General features: G+C 35.8%; 1 protein-coding gene across 3 annotated transcripts in view; it reads right to left on the bottom strand.

Annotated features, from left to right (window-relative positions):
* The window catches only part of LOC131051708 (protein S-acyltransferase 8), a 61,468-nt gene extending 43,473 nt beyond the window's left edge, over window positions 1-17,995 (bottom strand). The window contains exons 1-3 of one of the 3 annotated variants that reach the window (XM_057986319.2): window positions 17,831-17,995; window positions 17,326-17,648; window positions 4,445-4,630 (exon numbers count right to left, since the gene is read on the bottom strand). In XM_057986319.2, coding sequence (XP_057842302.2) covers window positions 4,445-4,630; window positions 17,326-17,370 — 231 coding nt within the window. In that variant the 5' untranslated portion in view covers window positions 17,371-17,648; window positions 17,831-17,995. Of the gene's footprint in view, window positions 1-4,444; window positions 4,631-17,325; window positions 17,761-17,830 lie in introns of those variants that run through there. The other 2 variants (XM_057986318.2, XM_059221354.1) reach the window with 2 other exon arrangements.
* Between the last annotated feature and the right edge of the window lie 4,748 nt (window positions 17,996-22,743).

The following is a 22,743-nucleotide window of genomic DNA, read 5'->3' as shown; positions in this document are numbered from 1 at the left end:
AGAAGGCATTGTAGAAGTTGGGATAAGGTTGAAAAAGAATTTGTGTGGAACCCTGTGCTCTGTTGGATTGCAATCAGAGGGCTCCCTCTCCTAAGATTTTCCTTTGAAAGCAACAATATATCAATTACTTCTTGAAATTGCCTTTTATGTGCTCAAGGTCAATTGTTTGTTGTCGGTATTATTTCTGTAAGTGGCAGTCTACAATTGTTCTACTTTAGTTGGATGGCTATGATAGCTTATGTTGCTGATGTTGTTCAAGACATGCAGGCAACTATAATGACAAGAATATGAAGAGTAGCTGTTCAGGAGGCCAAATTCTGAATTATGCCTGAAAACATGCTTCAAGGTATGTAGCAGAACATATAAGGATGAATGGTGTTCACTTTTAACTTCAATTTTCGCCTCATGTACAATTAGCCAAAAAAAAGTAATATATAAATTGATGTTCAAAGCGAGAAACATTTGAATAGACATATCTCTTGCGATTGCTTAAAGACATTGATTTTCAGGGCCGAACTTTCAGAGGAGAAAGAATAACAGATAATGGTGCAATCCTAAATATTTCTCTTCCTATTGCTTCTGATTGTAAAATACATGAAGATCTGGGAAGGAAAACGACATACTGCTGTTAATCTAACAATGATACTCCCGCTAATGTTCATACAGTTGTTGCCACCTATCTAACTTGATTCCAAAGTTTACAAAAGGTTGAAACCAAAGCTGTATTCAACTTTAAAATCTAAGTTGAAGCAAATTCTGAAAGAAATTAGCAAACAGGGGAATAACTGATAAGTCATGGAAAAAATGCTACTGTATCTCAAGCAGAACCAGAACCTTAACACAGCCAGGAGAAAGACAGGAAACACATTAAACCAAAACATACTGATTTATCTCCAAAGGTCATATTCAATGCAAGTGGATTACTATTACAAGATCACTTAAAGAACAATCATAGAACCAGCTTCCAATCCAGATTCTTTAAAGTGATTCCTATCCACTCCGGATCCCTGTCTCATTGGGTACATTCAACAAAGAATCAAAAACAAGCAGACATGTACCAAAAAACAAAGATGAGATTATAAATTAAAGGAAATAAACCTTAAAATTAACAAACAAGTACAAGAAAGCCTCAATACTGAAGGAAGGTGCAAAGCAACTAAAAAGTAACAAAGTTTGGTGGTCTTCCTTAATCTCAACTTTGATGGAGCATCCAGAGGCAATCCTAACCTCGTGAATGTGGATGGTGTCATGAGATGCCCCTTAGGGTCCTTAATTTTCTCAATTAAGCTGATCTCAGTGTTGGCAACAGCAAAGAAGGAAAACTGAAAGGGGGGGGGAGGCAGGCAGGTGAATCAGTTTTCACCAAACTTAACCAAATTAACCTTAACTTCAAATGTGATCAAGAACTACAAGAGCAAAGATAAACAACACATCAACAGCACACATAACACATGGATTTTTGACGTGGAAAACCCAGTAAAAGGAAAAACCACGGTGGGAACCTACCCACAATATGATGATACTCTGCAATAGTATGTGTAAATATTACAATGGGGAATGCACATGCATTCAGGCACATTGCCTAGAGCTCACTGCTCAAAAACAACAAAGGGCTACAACCCTGGGAAGGCTCACTGCCTTACAAAGATCCAACAACAATCCGGATTACATGAACTGAATAGCATCTCCAAATGCCTGATTACAGTTCCGGTTAAGCACACTCAAACTCTCCTCTTCACACTTTTGCACACTCTTTCGCACTTCTTCACTTATCTCCTTTGCTACTGAAGAATCAAAACAATATTCGCACATGCAAATGTATCTCACAAGTGAATATTACATGTATTTATACAAATCATCAACCTTAACCTTAAGGTCGGCTCAACGCATAAGACCTAATTACAAAATTACATCACACAATACATAAATCAATATGCGGACCAATACAATGTCAACAAGGACATAGCATGGACCCAAATCAAATCCTCGAACACGAAACACCAACAAATATTTCGCCAAGATCATCTGCAACATGCAAGAATCATCGGGTCGGACAGAAAGTCGTATAACACGAAGTATACCACCGGACCAATAAAATCTTCAATAACGCGCACCACAATCAATGCAGACCACCAAAATGCATAGAACATGATCAAAAAACATCAACAAACAACATGAATTCCTCCGCAACAACTCGGATAACTAGAATCATCATTATTTCATCACCGGAGCTCAAGAACACCAACAACAAACTGAAAGATATGCTTGTGAAGTTCCAAATCATGAACCATCCGAACTGAGGACACGCATGAACGTCCCAAACACTCTCCAAAATCTGCACAACATAAAGTATCAATTCCAAAGCAACACAAACCTGAAATCACAACTCTGCAATACAGAACCAACAGAAAAACCAATCACCACACCAGATCATATAACTCAATCAAGCCATCTTCCAGAACACTGAAACTCATACTGAATCAACTAGAGATAAGTATCTCAAAACCCATTAATCTGCATCAGCATATCTATAGTAAATCAACTCAAACCAACTCTCTACAACACCGAAGCACAAAAACACGGGAATATGTTGACATCAATGACAACACATTCCAACAACTCTAATATCCAACACTCAGAAACCAACATCAGGGCAACTACATGTGGTCTACTGGAAGTCCTCGAGTAGGCTAAATTATTGGGTATCAAGAAGCTTATAGGAGAAAAATTACTATTGAAGCCATACTTAAAGGTGGATACAGGAGTGGCTGCTCAATTCTATTCTAAAGCAAGGTCATTTGTTGGACTTGGCAAAATCTTTTGAATCTAATGCCTAGAAGTATATACTCAAGTAAGGTAATCAAGCTGCCAATTGTCTTGTGGCCTTGTCAACCACAGCTTTGACTCTCAGAGCACCCTCTTCCATCACCTAACGTCATCTTCACCAGGGTTGGAAAAGATCATCTTTTAGAATAAGGGGTGATCACTTAGGAATAAGATGCATTAGATTGCTTTCTGTCACCCACGCATTACCCATTTATATCACCCATCAGTAATCTAAAGCAAATCTTTTTTATTGACTGCCTGAACATGCTGCATATGAGTTAACTGTTAATGTGCAAGGCAATAGAGCAGCCTTTTGGTTCTCCTGGGTATTATTGCCGATTTAAGAGAGATGGTTCTGTTACCAAAGGTAGCTTCTCCTTCACTCCAGCTTGACCCTTCCTAGACGGAAGTGGCATCATCCTTCAACCCAAAATGCTATCTTGCAAAGGGCATAGGAATGCCTGCTTGTGGAATCCATGTTGAATCCCTCCACAAAGCAGGTTGCTCACTTTCTGCATGGTATCTTCAGTTTCAGCAGAGATCCTTGCATTCAGTTTCCAGTTTCTTCTTGACAATTTGGTTGTGTCCTTGGTGTTAATCTTTGTCTCCAGTTTTTTATCTTTTTTCGTAATAACAATGTGTTAGGTGATAGGCACTCTTCTTACTGTTTTAGTGTCTTAGCTTTGGAAGCTCGTGTTGTTGATAGTTGGTATTTATTCTTCATAATTGCCACTATTTTGGTTTGGTTTTTGCTTTAGTTGTATCTTCTATTATAGATTGTTTCTTTTGCATTAATGAAGGGGAGGGACCCACCCATCAACCATTAACAAAGCTAAAACAGAAAAACAAATGAAGGATAAGAAAGAAAATATTAGGCTTGTGTCTAACAACTCCGCATGTGCTGCTGAGGTAAATTAGGAGCCTTTTTCAAACAAGGGGTCCCATGGAATTTTAAATTCTTTTCTGCTAAGAGATTTTAACTGAATGTGAGGATTTTAAGATGAGAAATTATAGCACCTATATATAAATGGAAAATAGAAGTTTAAAGGAGAATGTCATCTAAGCTGCCACATAGACATAAAAATCCCTAACTGGGGAGGGGGATAACTTCCAGCCCCCTTCCCCACTACCAGCATACACTTTGCTGTCATAAATGTGGGGCTCCTATTATGCAGTTAAAGATTCATTTTAATCATGTAGCTGCATTTTTTCAATTCCATGAGACTGTCCTTGGAGAAAATATAGAAGCCCAAGCCCCTTCCATGGGACTGCATCCTTAGAATCTTTGAGAAATTTCTACACATTACCAATGATGAAATCTATTATTCACATTTCATCTTTTATGAATAACAAAGGGCAAGCAAACCCAACATAGAAAGCACAACTATTCAATTAAACTGTAAGGGAAAAACTGATTAGAACTTAAAACATAATGCATATACAAGTACAAGGAAGAAATATTGGACATGTTTTAAAAAAGCTTTCATATTTTACCTATCACGAAATGTGGTCTTCAAATTTTATTTGACATGAATAACAGATTAAATAATCAACAAAACTAACATAGAATGTGCAACCATTTGCTGGAACTGTAAAGCAAGAGGTGAAGAAAACTAACATAGAATGTGTATACAATTGTCACCACCAGAATTGCATAACCACTGTTGTATTGTGAGAATTTATGTAAAAGATTTCTGACAACGAATACACAGAAGATTGCTATAGGAGCCACAATTAGAACTACTGTGATGAATAACGACCTAATATCAGGTCCAAAGACTAATCTTCCACCCAGGAAAAACCTCTGCAAATGAAAAACGGCAGAACATAATGTATTAGCTTCCTCACAAATAGCAATTGAAAACAAAAGAGAGCTTGCACACTATAAACAGCTATCATATATATCTGGGCAACATGTGTAGCTAAACTTGTTGATACTGGAAATATTTGCACTCTGGAATGCTCAAAGTAATTTAAAACCACAGATCTGATGCAAAAATACAAATCACTACACAATCAGGATCACCATGCAATCATAATAAATATGCACTTCCAATGGTACATTTCAATCCAGAAATTACCCATCTTCTAGGTTTATGCCATGAAACATAATATTTACATTTAATTGCAACAAATGGAGGTAAGTGGCATTGTCCTCATAAAATAAAAAACATATGCAATCATTTTTCCAGTTAAACATAAGCCATTTTCTTTCTAAAAAAAATAAAAATTTCTTAAAGAAACATATATTTTTGTAAAATTCAATTACAAAATGTATTAAGTTAAAAATTGATACACACATACATACATAGATATATATACATATATATATATAGAGAGAGAGAGAGAAAGAGAGAGAGAGATACATATATATAGAGATACATATATATACATATACATAAATACATGTATATATGTGTTAACTGTTAAGTTTTGATCAGATTTGAATGAGCGGGTAATTTTAAATTTTATTTGTGCTTTTGATCACAATCTGATATCAATTGATGATATATATAATCCATAGTCTGACTTATGTTCGATCTACTGATGTGTATGCGATCTGCCTCTGAACGAATTTGGCCTGCTACAATGAATTCGATCTAGTCACAAGTGAATTCAGTCTGCTACATATGAATGCTGATCTGTCACTGCTGTCTATCTTGAATAAACTGTGTTCAATGTTATATCGCAGTATATACTGTACTCCGAATATATAGATATATACACAGCTTATATAACCTATCGCAGTCTTTATCTGACCATGCCCGACACAATGATCACCCAGATCACAGTATATAATTACACCGGTCTTCACGTAACATAAACACACAGAGGTCTTCACACAGTAATATGTATATCTTCCTGCTATATGTTATACACACTGCAGAATATTGCACGCACTGCTTTCTATCATGCACTCGACTCATATGTATGCACTACTCTATAATATATTTCTGATAATAACATATATGCACTGCATCTTATAATACTTCCGCTATATTAATTAATCTCCTTGAATATGAGTTGATCTCTTTTGTGAGGATCTTTGGATTAGTATCTGACTGTGTGAATATATATACAGTTTGCTATTCGTTCTGAAGTCTGTTGTTATTACTTCCAATATGATGTGCGTATTGGTTGAATATCAAAGAACATGGACTGTGATTTTCTCCTTAATGAATATATTCGGTCTGCTAATTGTATCTTCGATCTGATGCAATAATGGAAACCGAACTGCGAATATATGTAAGTTCGACCTGCCTATTATCTGACCAACCCCAAGGAGTGGTGGGATGATGTTTTACTTATAATCGCTGATGGAGGACATTCTTCAAGGGTCGGCTTCCTTCAAGAAGCCACGTCTCTATAAAACAATGCATCCTCTCCATGAAGGGTGGCAGACTTTAGTTAAGAGTCGGCCCTTTATATTAATGACTGTAAATCGGTCAAACCATATTACCGATTCAATAATGCAAATGCTAAGTTAATCAAATCACATAATACAAGTCGGTATATGATTATTTGCTTATAAGGTGATGGCATAAGTAATTGTCTAAGACTGAAGGCCACTCAGACAATTAGGATAACTCTTGTCGGCTCAGAATTATTCCAACCGATGCTACCATATCATCAACAATATGTACATATACATATATGTACGTATACATACATGTATATGTTTGAAATGTATCATTTTCCAAACTCATTTTCATAGGAATTATAATGGAAGCCAATTCTAGCTACATGGGCCGACCTTGCTTCAAATAATACCCAGGTTCACTGTTGTGGAAGTGCATTGGCAAGATACGATAATTTCTAGGTGGTGGTGGATATGCTTGGTTTTGCAACGGGTGTGATGTGAAATATACAAACTCATACAATCAAGTAAAAGACCATTTGCATGTCATTCCTAGAACCGGCATCAAAGGTTGCCTAAGAAAGAAGGTTGCACCCATGCCATCATCTCAAGTGATAAAATTTATTGGAAAATAGGAACAACTGGATGAAGAAATAGTCTATAGAATAGATCATCCTTTGGCAAAGAAAAAATCTCAAGTGATGAGGTCCTCTCCTTCCCCATCAATCCCTTAAGTTGTGGTAGAATGCTACACAATTTTGGCTACATCTTGAAAAGAGTCCACTTCACATAACAAAACAAAGGTATTGCTAGAGATTGCCAACTAACGCATTGCAAGGTGCATCCAAGCAAATGATTTCTATTTCAATGTTGTTTGCTCATCCTATTGGCAAGAAATAATGAGAAAAATTAATAAGGCTCCATATGGGTATAAGGGCCTCAGTTATGAGAAGGTGCATAGTTGCTTATTGGCAAAGAAGGTGAAACTTGTAGAAGATTCATAGAAGCCCATTAGGGATTCTTGGAAAGAGACAAGGATGTCCATCATTTCCAATAGCTAGAAGGATGCCAAAAGTTGACACTTGATAGATGTGATTGCAACATCCCCCAAAGGGGTAATGTTTTTTGAAGTCATGCATTTTGTAGGGGGCAAATAAAGAATGTACAATTTATTGTTGACGTCATCATAAAGATCATTGTGGAAGTGGGGCTTAGCAATATTGTCCAAGACATAGCAGTCAACATTGGTTAAGGCATGTTATTCACACATCTTTTGGACACATTGTGATATCCACTCACTCAACTTTCTACAACAAAAAATGGGCAACAAAATTGATTGGATCAAACAATTGTATGTTGAGGTTAAAGAGATCTAAATGTTTATCATCAACCACCACAATCGTAGGAAATATTTAATACATTCTCAAAATTTGAGTTGTTGAAAGTAAATGAAACAATACAAAAAAATTATGTCTCACTTCAATAAAAAAATATTTAGAGCTTAAGTATGTTTTTTCTTTATTTTTAATTTTGTATTTATATTTTCGAATAGGTTGCTACGATCCAATTCACCTCCAACACAATCATCTTGAGACAACTTGTGAAGGTTCATGAGGCACTTTCTAGCATGATCATCAGCCAGCCTTGGTCTATATGAAGGCAATCCAATATTATGAGTGCAACAAATATTAAGCATATGATCCTAGATGACACACAATGTGACTGTGTTGAATATCTGCTGTGACGTCTTCACACATTGCCCCATCGCAAATGGGGACCCCCACTTTTTCTTCTTTCTAGGGTAGTGGTAGAGTCTTTTGCTATTAGCCTTTTGTTTGAAGAAGTGCACTTTCTCAAGTGGCTAGGCAGTGGTAGAGTTATTTCTCTCCTTAGGTTGGAATGAGGTCAGATTACTTTAATGGCTTAGGAGATAAATGATCATTTTTGAAGTGGTAAAAATCTAAGATGAAATGTCGATTCGAGCATATAGAAGGTAAGGAACGTTAGCTGGGCAAAATTTGACTAAGTATGTGAAAATTTCCATTGCCCCTTGATTGGAGGGAACTTCCCTCATCTGCCTTCCACGGGGTCCAAAACATCTTGAGTCATGAGATGATGCCTTTGTTTGAGCAACTAAGTTGATTTTGACCAGCAACCTTAAGATTTGGCTAAGTATATGCAACATCGCTCACTTCCTTTGCCAATGGAAGGGAGCGATATCACTTCCTTTGCCACTGGCAGGAAGTTTGCTCACTTCCATTGCCAATGGAAGAGAGTGACCTAACTCCTCTTGCATATTTGAAGATGATTTAATGAACATGAACAATGGAGAGCAAAGTCTTAAGCATTTCTAATGCTTCACCTTGCATGGAACCTCACCTTTGCTCATTAGAAGGATTGAATTGATGGAATAGTGCTGAAAGTGCAAACTTCACTCACTTCCTTTGCCAATGGAAGGGAGCGAAGTGACTTCCTTTACCAAAGGAACAGAGCGAAATTGCTTCCTAGGCATCCTTTGATGATAATTTGATGAATCTTTGCACATGGAGACTAAAACCTTAAGGCTTGAATTGGTGAGAAGGGTCAAATGGACGAAAAAAGTTTCAAAGAGCAAGCTAGATGGCTACTTCGCTCACTTCCTTTGCCAATGGAAAGGAGCGATGCTTGCTTCCTTTGCCATTAGCAGGAGGTTCGTTCACTTCCTTTGCCAATGGAAGGGACCGAACTTCCCTCATCTGCCTTCCATGGGGTCCAAAATCATGATATGATGCCTTTGTTTGAGCAATAAATTTGATTTTTCAACTAACACCTCAAAATTTGGCTAAGTATGTGCAACTTCGCTCACTTCCTTTGCCAATGGAAGGGAGTGAACTTGCTTCCTTTGCCATTGGAAGGAAGCGAACTCACTTCCTTTGCCAATGGAAAGGAGCGACCTCCCCTATAAATGCACCTATTAGACCTATAACACAAAAAATTAGAGATCATATCAAATTAAGAGGGTGTGTAAAAGTTATATATCATGTGTGTTTGATACCATATTTGTTTTGTTTTGCAGATGTGAGAAGACGATGATGCAAGTTGCAAAGCAACACCCTGAAAGAATAGGAGGATTGCAAGACCCCCACCACCATGCAACTTCAAGAGGAAAACTTCATCGGCAAGCACAAGGGTATCAAGGAAGGTGACTTCACAAGAAGGATTTCGAGATATTCAAGAACTTTCATGAAGAGGTCAAAGGGGTGTAAAGGAGAGATCATGCAATTATCTCAAGGCAAGATAAGCAAACAAGGATGGAGGAATGACTCGACCACAACCATGCTTCCCATCATCATCACCACGTTGAGCAAGTGAATAATGTTGAGTATCAAGAGATATTGCTCAAACATTTTGTGTTGATCTACCAAGTACAAGCAAACTGAGGTGTCATCCTAGTCACCATTCCATCAATCAGAAGGTTCTACATCAGCATGTCCGGATTCAATAAACCAAATGGGGACACAAACTCCAATGTACCTACCCCCACTATCTATTGGTCAAATATTCTAGAGAGGACATGTGTCCAAATATTGTAACTATTTCATTGGCTAAGAACAGTTTGTTGTAACAAACCCTAATTAGGGTTTTCATCTTGTAATCTCGGCCATCAATCTCAAATCGATTTGAGCCTTTGAATTGTAATGAGCTCTCTATGTAAGGCTCAAACTTCTCATTTCAAAAGGTTAATAGTTAATAGAGAAATAGGAGGTTAATAGTAGTTAGAAGTTAGATTAGAAAGATTAGAGAAAGAGATACTAGAGATATAGAGAATAAGAGAGATAAGAGAAGGACTTGAACAATTGTTGCTATTTTGCTATTGGATTAATAAAGACATTGAATTTGTGGTGCTTCTATTCAATCCTTGAAGCTTCTTGCATTGTTATTCATCTTCTCAAATCACTCTTTGGAATTAGTTTAAGTATTTAAGTTGAATGATAGCATGTTGTGTTGATTCATGGTGAAACTCCTAATCCATACCACTAGAAATTTGTTGATTGCAAATTAGCCTTGTGTGGTCAACTTGAATCCTTGAAAGCGCTTTAGTTCAATTGTTACCCAATCATTGCTATGCATTTGATTTATGGTGTCCATGTTTGGTAATGATTTGAAAATCATCTAATGCCCTTAGAAGATCGCATTAGCCTTTGTGGAGTTGTTCTTGCATGTCTACGCAAAGACTAATTGAGTTTCACTAAAGTCATCCTTCATTCTTGCATTCTTAGGCATAGCCTAGTTTCTCTCAACCCTCGGCTTTTGCACTTTTTTTTAATCCAACCATTAGAAATAAAAGTAGTAAATAGGAAAGAGCTTCATTGCATATCATTCATAAAGCATTCCTTGAAGTCGAGATATCCATCTCTTAAGAAGCATATACGTAAGGCCCCTTGGAGGAACAGCAATCACAACGACTAACTGTGCTTATCCACACGTCGTGACCCGACATTAGGAACCTTGGAGTCTTCCAATTGATCACGGAGTTTAGCATTTGGGAGGACTTTGTTCAAGAGAGGATAAGATACTTTTGAGTATTTTATTCTGTGTTCGCATGTGCCTAAAAAACACATCAACAATATCCTTTTAGTTTCACCAAGCTTGTTTTGAATTTGATCCATTATAATAACATAGACAAACAATGTTTGAAAGAGGAATATGCTAGCATTGACTCAATGATTAACGAGCTGAAGACCATCAAAATCTTAGTTTCAAATAAGTGCAAGCAGTTTTTTTGAGCAATGGAACAAAATAACCACCCCACTACAGCTTCTTGCCTTTGTATTGACTACAAAATACTACAATGTTGAGATCCTTGCTTTGTCAATGTGGGTTGCACCATACAAAGATTTGGAAGTCCAAGAAGGTACAAGCAAGCATTTACTATACTCTTCACTGATCCTAATTTGGAGAAAATAGTTACAAACGAGTTTGTTGATTTTGTACACTCCAATGGTAAAGTATGTCCACTCTTTGTGACAAGTTTAAGAAAGATACTCACGATTGGTGGTACCTCCATAGCGAGGCATTTCAGCACCTACAACCTCATACAATAAAAGTTTTATCACAAGTAAGCTTTTAATTTTTTATCTAAAACACTTTTAATTTTGAAGTTTCAATGTTTATTTATAAATATTTACTCTAACATCGCCTCAATAGGTTATTAGTTCATCTTCATCAAAGCAAAATTAGAGCAACATACTCCTTCATCCACTAAATAAAGTGCAACAGATTGAAATCAAATAGTGCAAAGGACTTAGTGTATGTGCATTCCAACTTGTGCCTTCTTTGGCAAAAACAAAAGGACTACAAGAAAGGAGAAACAAAGTTGCAGGATATAGAGCTAGAGCATACTAGCTTGGATGCTTTCACTTCACAACATTCTTCATTTTGGAATTAGATCTCCAGAAACATACTTTTATCATGAGTGCCACTGGCACTCATTGTGGTTTTTCTAATCTACCTACATCATCTAATGTGAATGATGATATGATGATGACAGTCTTCTGCAGTTTTGTTTATTATATGATGCTATGCAGTATTCTAGACTTAATCTTACATTTAGGTTAAAATAATTTAAATATTTATGATATTTATATTTGTTTTAATTGACAAACCCAAAACAAACTTAGCCCCCAAAAAATAATGTGTTGTATCAATGTACCCAAATCCACACCAATAACTTAGGTATATTATAGAAATCAGATCTCATGAGATAAGATCCCATACCAAAGTTCATGCCCTAAGCATACTCCTCACCATAGTTGCAAAACTGAGAATTGGCTATAACTCAAATAACAGAAATAATTTAAAAATTCACAACTCAACAAAAGGTCAATGAAAAACTTGGCAATAACTCAGCTGACGCAAAAAAATTCAAAAACTTAGGACTCTGCAAAAGCTTGGAGAAAAACTTGGGAATAAGTCAGCAAATTTATTGAACATAAAAAAACAACACATAAATTATTTAAAATATTTTTCAAAAACATGCATATTACTGAATTTATATAGCATATTGATATTACTGATTTTCTTTGTGTATAGATTAAAATTAGACTTCAATCCACATCATAAACTGAAAAATAAGTTCAAAACATATGAACTTCAGTTTCAAAATAAATAAAAATGGTATATTCATGATCAGCAGTATGAAGATTACTTATTATATTACAAAACTAAACTTGTCCCATTAAAACTTCAAAATAATCAATTATAATATATACAAAAATATATTAAGAATATTAAAAGAAAACTATAAACCAATCCATAACCAAATCATTGTACCTGTAAGACACAAAATCATTATCACAAAACAGGAATTGAGGGAATTTATTTAGACAATGCCCGTGGAATTCATGATGTAATTAGTAAGCATCCAGCTACCTAGTAATACAAAAATATGAATAGATTTGGACACATAGCCATTGTGAACATAACTGAAACCAATGACCAATTTTTTTGATAAAAGAAAATGATTCTATTGATATAGAAGTCATATTACAAAAGCCCATGAAGCAGCAAGCACCATATAGCATTAAGTGAAAAGCAATATTATATGGGTAGGAACAGACAGCTTTCTCTGTTTCATTCAAATCATCTCTAATTTATGGAAGGTGAGCATGGGAGAATAATTGTCATGGCCCTATGTAACAAAGCCAATTAATGATCTAGATGGAAGGCAGCGAAAATCAAGACCCATTTCGATTTACCAAGCTGCTGGCCCATGAAGATTGCGGACCAGAATGTCCAGTCAAAGCCTGAGCCGAGGAAAGGGGGAAGATGAAGATGGCATAAGGATCCCGGGTTTTTCTGCCCTGGACTGGGACAGTTTATGTGAAACAGGACACTTTTTTGAAGTTCTCTGGTGGCACCATTTTGGTGGGGGAGACACCTTTTTGACTCTGTAATTTTGTAAGGCTTCGTTCTTGGCTATGGATGGGCAGGTAGGTATTTATCTGCACATGGATGCCAAATTTTGATAGTGACGTGATACTGGGCTCTGCCCTTGGTTTCTGGGTAGATAGGCTATGGACTGTATATGCTGCTAAAGATGTAAAGTTTTTCCTGATATCAATATAAAGGGTGTTGCCCCATAGCAGTTATTAATTTACCCAAAAAAAAAGGAAAACAAAGCCAGTTAATGATCAAGTTGTTATAATGATGATGCTGATACCTGTCAACCAGCTTCAGCACTCGGCAAAAACCTGTCAAAATTTTGTTCAATGCCCACAGACAAACCCATAACACATGAAAAAAACTTCATGAGAATTGTGTTTTTAAAACTGCCAGCCGAGATTTTTGACCTTGTCATGAGTTTTGGTGATTTAACCAGTATTTTTGTGCACCATTAAGCAGCAAGTTTTGTAAATTACTTAGCCCCCAGTAATACTGCAAGTAACTCACCCCAGATTTCAGCTTGTGATTCCTCGAGTCAGATGAGTAAACACAGTATCTTTTGACTATGTTCCTCACAAGTCATACTGATTCCATCAGAAATATGTGTTAGTTTGGAATCTATGGAATTATGTGTTCTACCCAGTCAATCAACATTGTAACCCATCTCCGTTTCCATTCTACTACTCTCAATGTATGGTGAGAAGATACCACTCTTATAGCAGTGGGCTGATCAGTTAGCTCTCTTGACAATGCATATCTTCTTGCGATTGCATACCTGCATCAATCTGAGGTTCTTCATCCCTGTCGCTACTTGAGTCATCCAAGATTTCAACCAAATTAATGTCCATTAGCTATGCACCCATGACCTTGAGCGCACTTCTCTTTGCATGAGAAACAATGGCCTAGCTTCTTTGAAAATGATCTATCTGCTTTCATAGCGCCTGCTCCAACATAAGGTGATCATTTGACATCAATATTGGACATCGTTCTATTTGAGCCAGGCTGCTTCTTAGGAAGTCTGTAGTTTTGCTTGCTTTAGGTCTTCCCTTTGAGAAATTTTTGCTATGACTTAGCTTGTACTATAGCTCCATCTATGAAAACTGGTTTAAGAACTTCAATTTATCCTTCATTTCATCATGTAGACGATCAAAAGACATGTAAGCTTGTCTAGAATCATTCCAATACCATTGTTATGGAGCTAGATAAACTTGAACTGATAGTGAACATTTTAGAGAAGAACAATATCTATAAAATTACAAACTATAATTTTCCAAGATGTAAAGGGAATCAGGTTTAAATGTAATCTTCAATTAAGTATGAAATTGCACCTTATCCCTTAAAATTGTAACCAACAAATTACAGTAAATTCCAACTTTACACTTTTCCATAGATATTGTCTCGAACACCTTCTGCTGCTCTTTTCTAATTTTTTTTTTTCTTCCGTAGTCTTCTTATAAGAGTACAACTCAATTCAGTCAATACTTCACTCCAAAGTTAATTACAATTCAAACCAAAAAACATAGTACTTAAAATTTTGAAGGACTAAAATTCTTCTGAGGCTGCCATTACTATAAGTAATTAAGGATAACATCTCTTCTTAGAGTGAAATATCATTATAATTTAATAGTTATTTTATGATTATAATTTATGACTGAACCCCAACGATGGATGTCTACTTCGTACAAAGATTCTATTACATTCCAAGATTTACCACTTTCCTGGCTCTAAAGCTACCTTATTAGAAGAACTTCATTGGTCTCACCACTGAATTTCAGAAAAAACAGTAATATTTTGCTAAGAAGAGTTTTCAGGCTAAGGTTATATATGAATCCAATAAACAAACAAGGAACACACTTAGGTCTTATAATCATAAAAAAATAGGGATTGATATGGACCAACTACTCTTAAATTGCAGAAACTAGCAATAAATCATGCTCTGGGACCTAAAGTAGGCTTCCCCACACTCACTGTTGATTTTCGGGGAAAGCAGCAGTATTTCGTTAAGATGAATTTTCGGGCTAAGGTTACACATTAATCCAATAAGCTAACAGGGGATCCACTTAGGTTTTATAATAATCAAAAATAGGAATTGAAAATTGCTGAAACTAGCAACTCATCATGCTTCGGGACCTAAGAGAAGGTTACTGGTGGTGCCATGCCACTTACCAATGATTTTCAGAAAAAACTTCAGTATTTTGTTAAGATGAGTTTTCAGGCTAAGGTCATATATAAATCCAATAAGCTAACAGGGCGCTCACTTAAGTCCTACAATAATAAAGATATGGATCAATAGGGACCAACTAATCCAAAATTGCTGAAACTAGAAATTCATTGGCACCACTGGAATCCCTCCTTCGTGTCCTGGAGCATGATAAATTGCTAGTTTCTGCAATTTTAGACTAGTTGGTCCATACTTCTTTTCAAAACTACAATGGTATTACTAGCAGCCCTCTTTTAGGTTGAGGGCATGATGAATTGCTTATTTCTACAAATTTCAGAGTAGTCGGTCCCTACCTTTTTCCAAAACTACATTGGCACCCTTCTTTACATCCTAGAGTATAATAAGTTGCTAACTTCTGCAATTTAGGCCAGTTGGTCCCTATCAATCCCTCTATTTTACAATTATAACACCTAAGCGTGTCACTTAGTAGCTTATTGGATCCATATATAACCTTAGCTCATTAACTTATTTAAACCCCAAACAATCTTTGTCCCGAGCTCTTGTTCACACTATTGCTCAATCTCGTTATCGCCCACACAACTTCTATATCAGAGTTTTGGATCACTTCAACAATCATTTACAGGATTTATGCCTTTTCTCGTACACCCTCTACCAACTCCGCTAAATTTACACAGACAATAAGATATCAAATTTAGCTCATAAAATTTGCCTGTAAGTTAGCCTCAGTCAAATTGAAGGATTTAGATATGCATCATAATAATGAGATTGTCCATACCATCTGCCCATATATACTAAAATGATTCTTGTGAATATAAGCTCTATAACCATCAAAAAGTATTATATTCTGCTGAATGATGTCATGTTTGCTATTGTTAAGGGTCCATACATGTACAAATCCTAATTTTCCAATAGCAATGATGTTTCTCAAAAACTATCTTGGGGCATCTACTTCCAAATTTTTGTATCCTCTATCCTCAAATTTGTGTTTTTTGAAGTGTTGATGTGAAAAGTGAAAGGAGGATTGAAATTGAATTGTTACCATATATAAAGGCCACTGATAATCACTGCAAAATCTATTTCACGAAACCATTGAAAGCAAAAATACACACAAAAAGATTTGCATTTGTAACGTATGTACATGGTTATTCATCAGCTGACCAAATTACTGATTGTCATTGTTCTGTTAAGGTTAGAGCAGATGAAACCAAGAGGAGAGACTCTGGTCTAAAAAAAATCCGTAAAACATCTTCTCTTTAATTTCTATCTCTCCTCTATTGAATTAGTTTTCTTCGTAAATCTTATTTATTCCCTATTTAATTCATCTTCTTGATATAACTTAGTTGAGGCTTGCAAACAGCCTTTACCAAAGTGTGGAGTAAGCTTGGACTAGAGTCTTAGGAACTGCAAATGCTGTAAGAACCTCCACCTTTGGTAAACAACAACCTCGTCATATGTGAGAAGAGCTTAAAACATGCGGCATGTTGTTCTTTAGTTGGAGCCTGTAATAAACGACGCCCTGCTGATTGTTTACTTTCAGCCAACACAAGGTGGAGTAAGCTTGAACAACATTTTAAATATTTGTAAACAGAGCTCACACAGAAACATTCCCCACAATTGTTACACGACAACCTCAGCCACAAATATAGTGGAATTAAAGCCTGGGTGAGGGGAATTTCCAACTCTTATGACTGTCCTATGATCATCAGACAATAACTCCTTCGACACAGTCTCTCGTACCGATTGCACATAAGTAAAAGAAAGATTGTCTAAAACTATCGACCAACAAGTCCTTTGTCTCACTCTCTTCTATTGATTACACATCAAACAGAAGAAAAAATGTGTAAAACCATCAGTCAACTCCTCCTCCGCTCAGAATCTCCTACTGATTGCACATCAACTGAAAGAAAGATGATTGTAATCATACAGGCTAGTTTCAAAGTGAGGAATCTTACAGAAACCATTCATGTTAAAATTTCCCAAGAAAATTAATGCAGGAAAAAAAATAAGACCATAAGAGAAGGGTTGTGGGCATTACGTTATTGCCTTTCCAAGCTTGATAAACTCGCTGGGCCATGGGCATTTGATATGGGTGCGAAGGCAACCAGCAAAACCATAATCAACAACTGAGGAAGCTATGACAATGAATAAATAACCAAGGCGCAACTATAACCCACAATGTACACGATCATTACTCCTCCACATTTCATAGATCCATCCTTACAACTGCAAAGCTCAGGGCAATTGTTTCAGCCCAATCCAAAACTTCAGGAGAACTTGGCCAAATTTCACTTTTCCACAGTTAATTCAACCTCGGATGAAAAGTAGGGTAGACGATAATTGCTGGCATTTGGATAGTACCTGCACTTTTAAAATCAAAACAAAAGCAATGGTAAAAACTAAAATCTTTTCAAGTACCAAAAACAAACCCCCAAAAGCGGAGCAAATGCAATCTAAGAAAAGTGAACAAACAGAATTAAAAAATTTATCGAAATGCGGAAATTAGAGATCCGTCGTTGTTACTAAACAAATTTACCACTTACAATAATTAAGATTAATTTTTGTCCTAATCCGTGATGTGGGGAGAAGTGGAGCCCAGAGCCAACGCCGGCCTCGAGTGGATGATCTGGTCTGGTTGTTCGTTTGCTGAGTGGGGTCTACGCCATTTGGGACTGTTTATTTCACTGCCTAGTCGCCTGCTCTTAGTCGACTGACAGCCTTTTACCGATATATGTGTCTGCCTAAAACTTATCACATTTGGGTCAAAAGCTTCATTCCATGTACACGTCAACCGCCTGTCAGCAATGGATGATTTTAATAAAATTTTCGAGCAAGTAGTTTAGGGTACTAAAAGTCACAGCAATTGTGTATAGAATTATTTTTTTGTTGATTAATATAATTATTTTCCAAAAAAAGTTATTCCTTTTAAAATTAAGTTATTTAAAAATATATATTATTAATATTAAAGAAGTAATATTTTGGAAAAAATGAATGAAGGAATTTTAATGAAGTTCATGAGATTCAGTGGCATCAAATTAGCCTAGTTTCAAGTTCTTTTTCATATTGATTTTTCTCTTATGAATCTTGAGTAAGAGACTCCTCTTTTTCTAAAAGCTCATTCAAATTGCCCATCTTTAAAGTAAGATCATTTTGTTTAATATAAAAGTATATTATTTTACATGTACTCTTTACTAAGATCATTTTGTTTAATATAAAAGTATATTATTTTACATGTACTCTTTACAATTATATTTTAGAATAAATTGTATTAAACAATGAATATTGAATTATTTATAAAAACTCATCAAAATAATGTTAGTTGCGAGAGGAGTCTTGGTTCATGTACAAGTGGTTAAAATGAAAGAGAAGCTTTGGCTCATGTATTAGTGGTTAACCTCTAATTTATTTGAAATGTGTGTGACTTGGCAAGTCTTGGTTTGAACCTATGTTGACTCAAATTATGTAGAGGGATGGTATTTGATGTTTACTATTCATGTATGAGAGTAGGATTTTTGTGCTAGTACACCTACCTACTATTGTATATAGTGGAAGAATTATCTACGTTAGTATGATCGCGTCCATCTTGGATATGATCACTATGATAACAAATGTTAGGTGTAGTAACTTGAAGAACCTCACTAGTGGCCATTGTTTGAATTTGAGCATTTGATAATGGGTACAGGTTTTTTAACCTTATTTATCACCAACAAAAAACAAATTAAGCTTAGATTCAATTCAAAATTTGTGTAGTATATTTTTAATCATTCAGATGAACAAATGAAACATCAATTTGAATGCATGACCAAAAAATAGCAAATAAATAAAGACATTTGTTGTGAATAAATTATGCAAGTCATGTGGGAAAAGGCATTAAGGAGGAAGAGAAAATATTATCTTGATGAAGTTAACCCGATGTATGACCATTGCCAAAAGGCCTACATATAAGAAGATATCACTTGGAGAGCTAAGATGCTCATAGCCCAATTGAGGACAAGCTCACAACAATGAGAGGAGGGAGTGTAGTAATTGAACTAGAAAAATAATTATATTAAGAGTATGAAGCTCACAACAATATTCAAATCAAATACGACCCATTAAGAGGCCAGGCTGGGTTCAATCTAGCAATGCTTGTCATTCTATTGAGAAGTGGGTGAGACCTTCGGAGGGATGGTGGAAAATTAATTTTGATGGTGCTTCTAAAGGTAACCCAGGACCATCTGGGGCAGGGTTCATTGTTCGGGATTGGAAGGGGGAGGTAGTGGCTCTAGGTGCTCAAAAACTTGATGAAGGCACAAACAGCATAGCAGAAGCATCAACGACATTGTTAGCAGTTAGAGTTGGTAAGAAATTGGGTGTCAGGAAGTTACATTTAGAAGGGGATTCTTTGATTATTATTCGGGCTATAATGAAGGGGAGTATAGAGGTGTTTCACTTACAAAATTTGATTAGTAGTATAATTGAGGAGCTTAAATTTTTTTAAGATTATCAAGTAAGTCATGTGAGGAGAACAGGCAATGCGGCTCAGCGAATATCCTATCTAAATGGACATTATCGTTTAATGAGATTAGAGAATTTAAATTAGAAGATTTCCGACAGATTTTATTTGAGGAGGAATAAGTACTAAGGAAAATAATGATTATAGCACATTTGAATTGCACGAATTGCAGAGAAGAGGTGGGAAGAGGTTGTTGGTATTAAAAGTTAGGAGGTGTATTAATGAAGGAAGTCGAGTTGATGGAATAAACCATTAAGTTTTCTCCCATCATTCTGTCAAGGCATGATTGTGAAGGAAGTCGCATTTCTCCGCATAAGGTTTTTGCAAGGGTGGAGTGAAGCAGGGTGGTGTAAGGTGGTGGAGCGAAGCAGGTAGAAATAATGGAGGCAAACTTCACATGCGCACCAAGAAGCAATTAGGTCCTTTTTACGGGTACTTAACAATTAGAAGGCTCGGGGTTTTTTTTCAAATTTTTGGATGAGATGTTGTCACAATGCGTTGCTCTCATTGTGGGTAAACCAGTCGACCTAGTAAAACACAGGTACAAGATGAGAATGGACATTTACTCATTGATTATGGAATGGGGTTTGGAAGTGGGGGAGAACACAAGTACGGTGAGGAGGGTTATGGAGATGATAATCCACATGGATTTTTTGGTGGGGATGGATTCCTTTCTGGAGTGGGTTGTGTTGGGAGTAGGATTTGATGTGGGCGAAGGCATGGAGGATGGAGACCGTGGCAACAGGGCAGGGTTGATTCTGTTTGTAAGGTGGACGCGAGGCTTATGTCAAATCCATCGCAGAGTAGAGGTGAAGTATGGTTGGGAGGCTTCGAAGCTTCTGGTTGAAATTAAGGAGCTTCAAGTAGTGATTGAAATTGCCAAGGCCAAAGTGGAAGGGATAGGGAGGAGAGTGTTGTGCCCAAGGAAGCAAAGGGAGACATAGCTGAAGAAATCTGACGACAACTCTGGCTCTCGTCATAAGAGAAGATTGTGAGTTGGTGTAATTACAGTTAGTTGGGTCTGTCTTTTTTATAGTGGGTTAATCCACTTTTTTGTTTAAATCTTAGATTAGATGGATCACTGTAGAAAGGGGTAATTTTTTCGTTGTGTAGCAGTAGTGGTAGTTTGGGAGCATTTTGTAAAAGCTCACCTTAGATGTGGAGGATTTTTTTTTTTCTAATTATATTATGAACTTTATGGAAGATACTATTATGGTTATGTATTACTATTTTTTAATATTAATAAAATATGAATTATTACAGAGCAACAAAAAAAAATATTCAAATCAAATACAATAGTCCTTAGTAGTGGTTTCTTTACAAGATCTATCCAAAGAGGAGAAGGTTCAGAAAATAAGGGAGTTCATCATCAAAATAAATAGCACAAGATCAATAGTATGGAAAGGTAAATGGTCAATTGTCCCTTGGGATATCTTTAGTGACATGAACATCAAAAACCTTCTATTGTATCGTATTCTTTGGAGTTACATATCCTTAGTAAGACTTTTCTCTTACTCGTCTTTTTAATTTTTATTGGTTTTCTACCACAACATAGTTCCATGGATCTCAAGATTCATTTCATGACTCCCAACATTGTAAGAAACCTATAATATTAGATGAAAGGAAGCACACTATGTAGAAATTATTTCTAAAATATTTTCTAGAGGATAGTAACATGTGAATGTTATATTTTTAGAATTAAAAAAGGGATAAATATGTATAAAACATAGATACAATTATACCACAACATTGGTGTATATGGAAAAACCCTTTCAAGAGAAGAGTCCCACGGTCCAAAGAATTCCAAACTATTATTAAATAAATATAAACATGGTTAATATACACTTATAGAGTAGGCCTTTAAAGGAGTTGTCAACTAGAGATCTAGAGTAATTCTGGTAGCATAACAATAACTACCAACTTATTACCTATGCATTCATCTCAAGTGCCTTATCAATAGGATAAGTAGTATGCAAAACCATCTAATTGCAATTACAAAACCATGACATAAAACTAACCAAAGAGGTGGCACCCAAATAACTAGTTCCTGAGTGGATTACAACACATATATGATTAGTAGAAAGAATATGTTATTTTTAGTTTGTGAACTTGCTTTGGGATTTTCCTTATTTTTATTTAGAAATTCATTTGAGTAATTAGGGCCCATATTTTTAAATTGTAGAGCTTGAAAAATATGCACAATAGGCATCCTTGGAAGTAACGTTAAACGAACTATAAGCCTTGGAAGTAACATTAAACAAACTATATTTTTTTATTTTGCCCAAAAACAAGTTTATAGCTCAAAAGATGAGTTTCTATGTTTCATAGTCAAAAAATTGTATTCTTTATATACTTAGCATTAGGAGCAAGATCAAGATAACATTCCTCATTATAAGTACTCTTGAAATGAACTTCATGCCAAAATTAGTTTTAATCTAACAAAGCTTTTGAACTTTTCAAATGTTGAAATTAATGTAGCTTCATAAGAAGTGTAGTAGTTGTTGATCTTCATGTTCATTCCTCACTCCAATAATTATTGAGCTCACTAAAAGATAAAAATAATATTAAGTAAATATTAACCCAAGAGGAAGGATAGTTCAAAATAAAGGCACTTTTATTTCTAGACATATCTAGAAATCTTAGTATACTATTGAGCCTTGGCTTCTTTAGAATGGGAATGATTTTAGAACTAAGATTTCCATCAAACATAAATCTCTTTAGTGGTCTCCTATGAATTCTTGCTAGGATATACCCTTAGCCAAAGTTCCTGAAGTTTATGCCTTGAATTTTTTTTATAGAGGGATTTATTTTATTTTAAGCTTCTTCTCCAAACCAACAAAAGTTGGATATATTGGTCTAAATTTATGGTTAGGTCTAAGATTTCATTTCTAATTAGGATTATGAATCTTTTTAGACCATTGTGGAGTTTGTTTCTTTATAAATGGTTCATAGAGTTGGGAT

Source organism: Cryptomeria japonica, chromosome 5 (genome assembly GCF_030272615.1).
Source record: "Cryptomeria japonica chromosome 5, Sugi_1.0, whole genome shotgun sequence".
NCBI classification, from domain to species: Eukaryota; Viridiplantae; Streptophyta; class Pinopsida; order Cupressales; family Cupressaceae; genus Cryptomeria; species Cryptomeria japonica.
This window is presented reverse-complemented; position numbering and strand designations above follow the sequence as displayed.